Consider the following 11,107-nt stretch of genomic DNA (forward strand, 5'->3'; position numbering starts at 1 on the left):
GTGGAAAGTACAAGCTTCACTTTGTGAACTGGATTACTGAAATAAATCAACTTCCCAAGTATTCTAATTTATTCAGATGCGGGCGAGTAAATTCACATTTAAACTGTTAATTTGTTAAAAATGGAATCTGCAAAATGAGACAATCGAAAAATTGATTTGGACAGTTTGATGGGTGGGAGGATGGTAGACGATCAGATGAACGGCCAGAGCAATGGATAGATGTTAAACCTTTAACATGTGACGTTTGGGCATACGTTGTTTCAGTGTTTTATTTCCCCACTCTTACACAGACCAGGAAAACCCTTCAGATTTCAGACTGCACAAATATCCTGACCTTTGAGTAGAAAACAAATTATATCAGAGCTTTGTATGATATGTGAGCCAAAAATAACCAGAACCCAATGAAGTAAATCCAAGTGATTTCAATTTATGGAAAGAGCAATCATTTTCACATGTCCTAACCAAACAGCATTCTTTTATAGGTCCGTTAGATCAACATGACTAATACAGACTGGTTTACAGACTGGCTTCACCTTTGGTATCCGCCTTCGGGTTGAAGTCTGTTAAGTGTAAGCACACCGAATGTCTCCCAGCTGTTTAAACATTTAAAATTTAACCAAGAACCTTTGAACATGCTCACATCTTGGACAGCAGATTTTGTAAACAGGGAAATCACAATTTTCCATGTGAACATTGGATGCAAGGAATTCATCTAGTGACACCTACAGGCCAAAAGGAGGCGCTGCAAGCTTCCCAACAGACCTCTGCTCTACTTCATATAAGATTTCCATCTTTAAGTGCACAAGAGATGTTTCAACAGGCTACGCTAAATGCTATCCCCCTCCCCAATTAAAAAAAAACAAAACAAGAAAAAAGTTTAAATAAATTCCGACAACTTATAAAAATGCATTTTATTCATTAGCATCAATGCCCCAACATGAGAGGCTCTGGTGACTTATGCATTTTCACTGAAAACCATTAAGCCCATGAATCTAGAACTTACTCTCTAATTATTCCTGCAATAAACTACAAGGTATAATGTATAACATTCAGAGCAAGAAAAACAGCGTATGTGTTGCGTTTCCTATAAATAATCTGACCTTTAGGTGTTTGAAGATGACAAAATAAACACAAGCCACAAAGCACTGCGGAGCATTTTGAGAGCTAAAAACAAAAACAAAAAAGGAAATGTCACAAGGTTCTGAAGACAAGAGGTTTAATTAAAATTGAAAAATACACATCGCTTTACGATTCATTTCCTCGTTTTCTGAGGGAATCTTTTGAAGGGTTTAAAACAAGCAAACAAAGAATTACAATTTAAAACAAAAAAATATATTTATAACGTGTCCATCTACGACGCTATGAATTTACACAGGGCTGAGTTGATTGTACTGAAGTTGATGAATGTTTAGCTGTAGTCCTGCAGGCGAACGTTGGAGGGGAACCGGGGGGAGGGGGGGTGGCGGCTGGGTGGAACATCAGTACAATGCGTCGGCGTTACTGCTTCGAGGCCGCTTGATCTTCTCGATGTTCTTCAGGATCATGTCGTGTAACGTTACCTGTAGAGGAAGCAGACGCTGCCGTCAGGTTGAAGAAGCAGAAACAAAAACGGAAACGGATGCTGGCGCAAAGAAACGACGTACGTATTGATTTCTGAGCTCTGAAACTATGATCTTCAGACTGATGTACTCCTTCTCGTCGATTTCTGTAACTGTGCGCCGATAGTCCTCCTGATTTAAAGAGAGAGAAAAAAAAAAACATTTAGTAAGAGTATAAGCGTGTTTCTATACATGTCTTTTCTCACCCATATTCAATCAGACTCAACTTTTTCGCTTTCACATCACTTAGGATTACATTAATGATTTCTATTCCCCAGAACAATGAGAAGGGGGAACTTTTTAATACTTTAACATCAGAACTCTACATAAATATCCTTCGTTTTCGGTAGAATTGCCCTTTAAACTGCCTAACTTGGGCCAAACCCTTTGTCCTTCCTTGAACAAGCTTCTCTCCGTAGTTTGTGGGTATTTGGGTCCATTCATCCAGACAGGACCAGCGTAACCGAGTCAGGCCTAAGCCTCAACTTCCTGCCTGATATTTCAATATTTCCACATAATGTTAGTTCCTCATCATGTCACCCATCTCACAAAGTGCAGCAGCTGGGACGGTGCCAACAGAAACGCACTGTTCCTCAGCAAAACTTCAACTGTAACGTTAACGTTCAAATTTAACTACTTGATTTACTTACCACGTGTGGATATTTAGCTATTTTAGACACCAGCTTTGCCCTTGTGATGTAGTATCTAGAGAGAAGAATAAAAAGGTGGTTAGCGATATGACGCCCGACACTTGCTGGGACGGATTTAGAGGAGCTTCCTGCCAACCTTGATATCTGGTCGAGATAAGACGCCGCCTCCCCTTCGACTGTTCTCAGTTCGGCTACCGTCTCCTCCTGGATCGACACGCCAAAGTTGTTGCCGTCCTCTATCCTGGGGATGAGGAGCTGGACCCACATTTTCACCTGCAGAGAGAAAAACGACGCGTTAGCAAATAAATTCCACAGGGATTTTTCACTTTTTTTTTTTTTTTTATAAATCACCCGACTGTGTAAGCCGACACAGCAGATTAAATTCAGGCCAATCACCTTGACTACAGCAGCATTAGCCCCACCTGCTGACTCTTATGGGCAATGCCAGCTAATTATATGCTGCATAGTGAATTCAACAATTCATGCTTTTTTTAATACTTTTATTACTGAAATATTATAATTAGAAACAAAATACATTATCCACGATTTGTATTATGTAATAACCTAATGATTTAATGTTGCAAGATGGCCCTTGAAAGTATGGAGGGGCCCTCGGTGGGCTGGACTAACACTATTATAATTAAAGGTGAGGCGCAATCGATCCGTTAGGAGGGTGAATTTGGTGAGTCACGGTAACATTTTTAATTATTTCATCGCGACGTACAACACATTAACTATGAAATGATGAAATAAATGCTAAATTAAAGATCTGCATGTATTCTAGCACCTCATTTGGGTGGTGAGTGCATGATCAATCCGTGAAAAATATTGGCTAGTTCAAAACAACTCATTACCTCATCACATGAAACAAAAGGGTGCGTCTTTTTTTGAAAGAATAATTATGTCTAAAACATCTTTGCTATAGTGTAAAAATAACAAAAACCCTACTTTTAAGGTCATATTAGAGTTTGAGGAAAGAACGGTCTGCTTATCCATCCATCTAATCCCTACAAATCCAATAAATGCATTTTTATATTAAAAAAAAGCTGACTAGATGAAATAAAATTGACAAATTTTCCTTTAATGTGAACACAGACATCACTAAATGTTGGTGTATAATATCCACCGTTTTGTTTTACTAACTAGTTCTGTAAACCTTTGCAGATTCGCACTTTAAATTTAGCATTTATGGACTTACTGCTGCAGAATCACCTTCCGTACCCGAGGAAAACAACCAATGAGAGCGAACAGACTTACTGTGTTGCATTTCTCTATGAGCGTCCTGATCTCCGGCTTGACCTTCTCGATGAGCTCGACGAGGTTTCCGTTGCACTTCATCATCCCACCCGGCATGACGAAGACCTTAGTGCCGGTTACTGGAAGGTGAAAGACAACAAGCGTTCAGCACACAGTCCAGCTAGACGGACGTTGGCCCGGTCGCGCAGAACCTACCCAGGTCGTCTCCACTTCCATCCTCCAGCTTTCTCTTCTTGGCATTTTGCTGGAACAGACAGAGGCGGATTAAAAAGCCGCTCGGACCGAGGGGCTCCTGGCCACTTGTGGAGGAGCTGCAGCTCTGCCACTCACCCCTTCCAATCCGTCGTGGAGGTTTGAGAGCAAGATGGGGTCCGGTACGCTCAGGTTGATCTCTGAGTGAATCTCTTTCAGCTCATTGATGTTTATGCTGGGGTCCTGAAATGTTGTTTTGTTAAACAGGATTAGATTCATATGGAAAAATACGGTGTGAGCAAACCTGGAAGGAAACAGGAGAACCATCATCTTTGAAAAAACAAAGTCAGAAAGTATAAAAATGAGATGCCAGAACAAGGAGGATTCATTCACATTGCAACCCCCCTCCCCAACATGTTGCTGCACACCGTTAGCAAGGTGAAAGAAGGTAACAACACTTTTTCAATGCAAGATAGACAAATTCTGCCCTAATTAACCAGCTAATATCAGTTTGTTGGAGATTCACCCATCAGGTGAGTCCGATTTTTCTAAGGACTGTAACACACGTCTTTTCACCTGTAACCGATTCCTGGGAAACTCAAAGTGCACCAAAGCACGTGTTGTCGGAGGCTGCTTTTATAGACTGAAAATGGCTGCCTTTAATAATTATGGAGTCAAAAGGTTTCAGGATTTTACTAATCAGAGCAGATAAAAGGAAAATTACCAGATTCTGATCTCAGGCATCTCTACTTCTTGTATTTGTGCTACAAACAGACCTAAAATACTCTGAAAAATGATCACTTGAAGCACAATTGATGTCTGCAGCAGCAGGAACAACTCTTGCTTTTCTGAATCACACTTTGTATATTTAAAGCAGCAGAAAATACTATGTTTGTAGAAAATACTACGATACACAGAAACGTGAGTAGGAGGAACAGAGAAACTAGAGGTAAGGTTCCTGGTTTCATTCCCATTTTAATCAGTTTTGGTGATTTTAGGTATTTTAATTTTCTTATGCTAAATGAACCAAAACCTTCGAATGCTTTCGTCTCTGCGGCGGTGAGACGTTTAGCTTGTTTGTTATCGGCTGATTCCCCTTCGCTGCAGATCAATGGATGGCAGACTGCCACCACAGCTCTGCTCCGGGCTGATAAGTGGCGCTCCACCTTCAGGGCAGGCTTCAGATCGGGGCCCGTTTCAGCTGGCTGGCAGGTCATAGGTTGTGCTCTCCCACTATTTTCCTACCCGATGGGAAGACGATTATCACGGGCAAAAAAATTTTTTGGTTTTCTAGTCAACAGCCAAAAAATATGATTAATTATAATATACCAAAAGTTTCCCTTTCTGAATTAGAGCAAAAACGAGTAAGCACGGAACAATTAAGCACTCGTCTACTTATGTCAGTTCAGATATATTCAGCTGCTGCCCCGCACAATTTCAGGTAATTAGGTTTTCCTTCAGTGATCAACTACAGCAGCGTCGGTCAGCTATTACTTTTTTCTGCTCTAATTGTCAGCTTCAGTCTGGCTAAACTATGTGGTTTCAGTCGGTGCCGCTGTCATTGCATCGCTGCTGCAGGAAAAAGTGCAACCATTTAGTTAAATGTGAATCAGTCAGTTTATATGGATCTTGACGATAATAAATATCTTGAAATAATTAAATTAATTCCTTTAGTATCGATTGTATCAAGGCATGGATTGTGTTGACAACCCTGCTTGCTTTTACCACAGCAGGTTTCCTTGACCAATAAGATAAACGCACAACTTTAAACAGACTTTATCCTAATAACTAGAGCCTTCAGGTACTATAAGGGCTCGGCGATAAATCGATTAATTCGAAGTTACAATTTTTAAATATTTAATTTTTGGTAAACTGGGACTTTATTTTGCTATTGCACTCATTGGGAATCCATGAAGAGAATCACCTGCAATGCTGAATATTTCTTTAGGAAAATATATTGTCAAAATATTATATAGAGGAAATTATTTTACCATAATATGAGACATTTTAATTTACGTATTTACTTAGTTTTTGTTACACAAGTGAAGTTTGTTCTTAGCTCATTGTGTAATACCACTAGCAGCAAACATTTTGTCATTTATTTACATTGCTTACAACGGCAGCGCCGCCATCTTGTTTTACAAGCATATTTCTCAGCTTGTATTTAGTTGCACTTTGAATTCAGGTCCCAGACGAAATGCTTCACATAAGAGAACATTTTTAAAATTATTTCTTTAATTTCTGTTGTGTCTATGTGGGGAGACCAAAGAAGGACCAGTGCTTTTATGTTGGAGGTGTTTGCCCTCAAGTCCTTTAGAGCCAATTAGGTTTTATTCATAGTCACTTAATCCTAGCATTACTTTATGCTGGAAGCATTTGTTGTTTAGTCCCACCGATTATTATTGCAAGCTAAAATCTTAATTCGGTATGGTCAACTTGTTCCTTATGCAACCAAATGTTTATACCTGTACACCTGTAAGCCAAATTTTGACATCAGTCTAGCCGATGCCCGATAAGTGCCAACGATTTTTTTTGGGCCGATTCTTGAAGCCGTATTGCTTTTTTCTTCCTCCATTTACATGATAAAAATTACACAATAACAAATGTTACGCAAGTCTCTAACAGGCGGTCTCCAGGGCTCTCTGTGCGCACCGACAGATGTGAAATGGCTCTACATGCTCAACTAGTTAAGCTAATCAAAGATTTAACCGTTCCTTCCCTGCTTCGCCCCGCTGGCAAAAAGTGTGGATATTGTAATTGTCACAAGAGAGGTAGACACCAGATACACTCGACTATGAAGGCACTGGATTTTTCGAACCATAAGGCGCGTAGGGCCACAGTGATATTACACACTACAGAAGAGTATTTAGAGCGCCTTATATGTGCACAAAGACGCGTTAATTCACTGTGCGCCTTATAATGCGCCGCGCGCCTTGTGGTCCGAAAAATACGGCATACAAAAAGGCAACAAGATGGATATTAACATCAATTACTAACACCAGCCCAATTTAACTTATTAAACTGAAACCAACGGTTAAAAAAAAAAAAATTCACTAAGATCGGCCGATACAGATGTTGATGGCGATATATCGTGCATGCCTCTCTTACGTTTATACATTAAAAAAAGACATTTTCACATCTGTAGACAGCACCAAAAAAAGTGAAATGCTCGAATTCTCTAGAAGCACTTTCATGTATAGCTTTAATTGTTGTAATTGTTGTATGCGTTATTAAAGCTAATGAGGTAAAGAACAACGTTCTGGTTTAAATCCTTCCGCAAACCGAGCCACCAACTCACCTTGAGGAAGTGATCAAGTTCCAGTAACTTCTTGGGGAAAAAATTTGCAACCAAATCCTCTGCCTGGAAGAAGAGCACGTTTTTAGAGAAGGTTCACTCAAAAACTGTATTTTTTATTTTTATTTTATTTTTTTCAAATAAGATTGTTCTTAAAACTTCTCTCAGGGGAAATTTAATACTTACTTCTGCTGTTATACGTTCCCTGAAAGCATCAACCTGCAAACACAAGATGGGGTGAAAATAATGAGTCCATGTAGAAATAGAACATATATATCCTCAGTTGAGAAGTGTGATGCTTTATTTGAACTCAAAAATGTTCCACGATGCTAAAGAGAATTGTGGGTTTTAAGTTGTAGGAATTATTGAAAATAAATCACGGCACAGAACAAAAATAAATTAAGAAAAAATCTGTTTATGGAGGGTTAAAGGGCACAAAATTAAATAAACAAATACATTAACAAATAGATCAATGTAAATATAACGTTAAATAAATGGTACATTTATTTATTTAATGGAACATTTAATGGTGCATTTAATTCACTTTACACTTCATTATTTCAGAGTCCCTGCATTTATTTCATGATATATATTTGTGGCCTGGCCAGCCAGACCAACTTTTGTCTCTCTTCGATACGGCTCGCTGTATAGCAAAGCGAAAGCAAACTGAATCTGGCTGGCCGAGCTAATATTTTTGTCCCCTTTAGCCATATTTTACCAGGTCATGTTTGTAGTCCTTCAAAAAGATCCTACTTATGCACATCATCTTAGTTTGTGACAATATATTTAGAAGAACACAGCGAAGAGAAACTGAAGAGAAGAATAATCGATGCACCGATGAGGTGGTCAATTTTTCATTGATTGGCTCAAATCGGCAGGTAAGATACTGAACCCCCCTCCCCCACAAGGCCATAAAACTAAACAAAAAAAAAAAACTCACCCTCTGCAGTCTATAAAATTATCAACTAACATGTACAGTGATGGGTCTTTATTTTTTACTTTAATAAAAGTCAAGATCTAGAAACATATAATTAAAGCATCTCAATTTGGCTTTTCTTTTACAGGGGGCACCATAGAGTCGTCTGTCTCCATCAAAGCCCACCTTCTGCATGGTCTCTCCCACCAGCTACTTTCTTAAATACATAAATATGGGTAATTTATCATTTTGTCATCTTCTCTTGGATTCAAAATTACTCCCTATAAACGAAGAACCTGCAGCACACTTCTTGTTATTAATGTGCTATAGTGCTTTGATAAAAATCAATCAAAACTTGGTTAAAATCAGAACGGAAACAGCTCCTGCTGAGGTAAGTATCTGCTTCCTCTACAGGCAAGACACACAAAGCACCATTGGTGCAATGATGCAATATCCTAAACATAGTTTAAAGTTTTAACCAATCACTCTCTGGGTATTAAAAATATTTAGGAAACTGTGTTTAAGTGCTGAGCTATAAAATACAGACATCTCTCTTTTACATATAGTCATAGTTTCTGGTCTTTAAATTTAAATAAGTAATGATAGATGGATTATGGCAAGAAAAAGAAGCTTAAGGCTCCTTTACTGTTAAAATAAATGAATGAATAATGCAACAAATTGACACCTAATCACAAATCAGAACTCATTCCTCTAAAAAAATTTATTTGGACACAATTGTTTCATTTAAATGGATCTTGCAGAAAATATGTTTTTTTTTTTATGTGGCGCACAATTGATTTTTCTTTAAGGTCTGCAACAAAAAAAAAGGAAAGAAAAGGAAAGCCAAAAATTGGGTGAGCTATAATCTGCCCAGTAAACGAGACAAAACAATAGTCTCTGACTTCTTTTAAATTTGGTTTTATTTATTCGTTTCAGTCCCTTCACCTGGAACATTTTACCACATTTGCAGATTTTCAGGGATGCAGAAACAGACAGCTCTGCAAGCTGGCACTGGGTTTTCATAAAATCATCGTTGTACTATAAACATGTCATAGTTAAGACATTCAAGTTATCAATTTACACAGATAGAATGGGGGAGGGGGGCGTTTATTTACATATTGTTTTCTTTAAAAGAACTTGGAAACAACAGGACAAAAAAAATGGCAGCAAAATAAACCGATTGGTCCATTTTATTTTTTTTTTTTTACAAATTAGGTTGTAAATGGATTATATGATTAACAATATGTTACGTATGATAAAAAAAAACTTAATTTTGTTTAGAAATAACTGTATTTCTGTGAAAAAATATTAACTTATTTCATTAAATTAAATTTTAAAAAGTGCATATAATTGCTTTCCCCATCAGGGAGCCCGGATAACAAGAGACGTCGCTGTTAGGATGTGGGTTCTGGTTAAAACGTGCTGTAAATAAAGTCGGAGCCGGTATCTCTATGACTCGTTCAATTAGCCCGACCGAGGCCTCCGCCGGGGCATGTGCTCTCCCGGCTGCATCCAACCCAGACATCTGCACCGTACCCGGAACCCCCGCCTCATTCCTCCGGATTATTACCGTCAGCGTCAACCGGCTCCTCTTCAACCTCTTTAACGAGCGGCTTCCCGCGGGCGGGGGAAACAAGCCGGTCAGCCACCGTTACCTGCTATCTGCCTAGCTCACAGTAATGAACCAGGCGCGGCTAACCTAATGCTAGCGAACAGCCGATAACTACGTCGGAGCCCCGTTGACGGCGCTCCCAACGGGGTCTAAGCTCACCTTGGTTTTTATTTCCCTGTCCACTTTGATGAGTGAAGACATCTTCTGTGATCAAATAAGTGAATATAGATTGTCCCACTGGCATCAAATTCTCCGGCTAAACGTGTGGCTTGTCTTACTTTTCAGCCACACTGTTCGTCTCTTTCTCTTCGAGTTTATCGGCGCTTAGACAAACCCATGTTAACGTGGATATCGCCCCCTACCGTGATAAGTAGGAATGACAGGATAACGTTTCAACAGTGGCTCAAAAAGTGCTATCAGACAAGACTGCGCTTTTGATTTTAGGAGGGGAAAAAATCAACAAGGAATCAAATTATTTTCCCACTCGACATTGTAAATCTAAAACTTGCCCAATTCGCTTCTATTTTTTTTATTGAACAATGCTTATAAAAAGGTGCATGAAGTGTTTCACATAATTGAAAAACAATATGTTTGTAAAATTCGCCGGCTAAAAATTTGTACTAACCTGATATTTAATATGAAATACTGAAAATGTATAAAATGTGTAAACTGCAGACGTTTTAGCCTTTTTAGAGTGTTGAACGTTGAACAAAATAGCAACTGCAGAAGGTAGATGCTAAACCAGAAATTTAAAAAAGCATTACCAACAAAAGGCTCTACTGACGCTGAATGGTTTATAGTAGAAAATACATCAGAGTATGACAAAGCAGTACCAAACTTATATATTTGTCGTAATTTGTCCATCAGATTGTGATGATGTCGACGGGTTGGCAGCATTGTGTGACTGCATCTGCAAGAAATTGTGAAGGTATTTGGACAATAGTGTGGGAGAAGAACCACTAATCAGTTCTGTCATAAATATACCCATCAGAATAGGCAGACATTCAACAGGAAGTACAAGGCTGGATCGCAGATAACTGGTGCAAGGTTATTTTCTCTGATGAAACCTCCTTCTACTTATTTGTGGCAAGCTGCAGTTGGGTTGTCCAGAGAAGAAAAGGTAAAAGATACTGTGCTTCTGGTACAATCTATATGTGAAGTTGTTTCTCACCCCAAAGGGAACAAGCTTGATCACAATTCTCAAAACTACTACCATTAACAAAGAATGGGATCAAAACATCCTTCATGAAAAAAACATTTACAAGAAAAACTGATGATTGATGTTTCATTACTGATTTCTGAGGGGAACAGTTACCTCTCTTCATAAAATCCAAAAACGGACAGTGTCTAACTTTTTCAAAGAGTAACTGCAGCATACAGAGAATGGTAAAAATCTCATACAAATTAGAAAACAAAGCAAAATATAGCTGATGCGAGTGTTTAAGAGCGAGGGCATCAGATTGTTGCGAGGGCATCAGATTGTTGATATTCCATGATGATTTTCATTTTATTTATTCAGGTTTTTTTTGTGACAACTTGTAGAAATTAGAATGGTTAGTAAAATAAAATAAAATATTCAAAATTTAT

The 11,107-nt window shown here is 38.6% G+C and overlaps 1 protein-coding gene across 1 annotated transcript; it reads right to left on the reverse strand.

Annotated features, from left to right (window-relative positions):
• Nucleotides 1–407: 407 nt before the first annotated feature.
• Nucleotides 408–9,844, reverse strand: psme3 (proteasome activator subunit 3). The gene is made up of 10 exons (XM_012879466.3): nucleotides 9,680–9,844; nucleotides 7,179–7,211; nucleotides 6,996–7,058; nucleotides 3,836–3,940; nucleotides 3,701–3,749; nucleotides 3,506–3,624; nucleotides 2,385–2,521; nucleotides 2,249–2,303; nucleotides 1,644–1,730; nucleotides 408–1,559 (listed from the first exon to the last, which is right to left on the reverse strand). Exons 1-10 carry the CDS (start codon nucleotides 9,719–9,721, stop codon nucleotides 1,479–1,481), a joined length of 771 nt encoding a protein of 256 aa, XP_012734920.1. The 5' UTR covers nucleotides 9,722–9,844; the 3' UTR covers nucleotides 408–1,478.
• Nucleotides 9,845–11,107: the final 1,263 nt, after the last annotated feature.

This window comes from Fundulus heteroclitus, chromosome 10 (genome assembly GCF_011125445.2).
Source record: "Fundulus heteroclitus isolate FHET01 chromosome 10, MU-UCD_Fhet_4.1, whole genome shotgun sequence".
NCBI lineage: Eukaryota > Metazoa > Chordata > Actinopteri > Cyprinodontiformes > Fundulidae > Fundulus > Fundulus heteroclitus.

What these genes read in the sequence shown, in the direction of transcription:
- psme3 (XM_012879466.3), bottom strand. Translation starts at nt 9,721, where the DNA reads ATGTCTTCACTCATCAAAGTGGACAGGGAAATAAAAACCAAG. An exon ending in TCCACGACGGATTGGAAGGG is followed by an intron (nt 3,750 to 3,835) that starts GTGAGTGGCAGA and finishes TGTCTGTTCCAG; the next exon opens with CAAAATGCCAAGAAGAGAAA. An exon ending in TGGAAGTGGAGACGACCTGG is followed by an intron (nt 3,625 to 3,700) that starts GTAGGTTCTGCG and finishes TTCACCTTCCAG; the next exon opens with TAACCGGCACTAAGGTCTTC.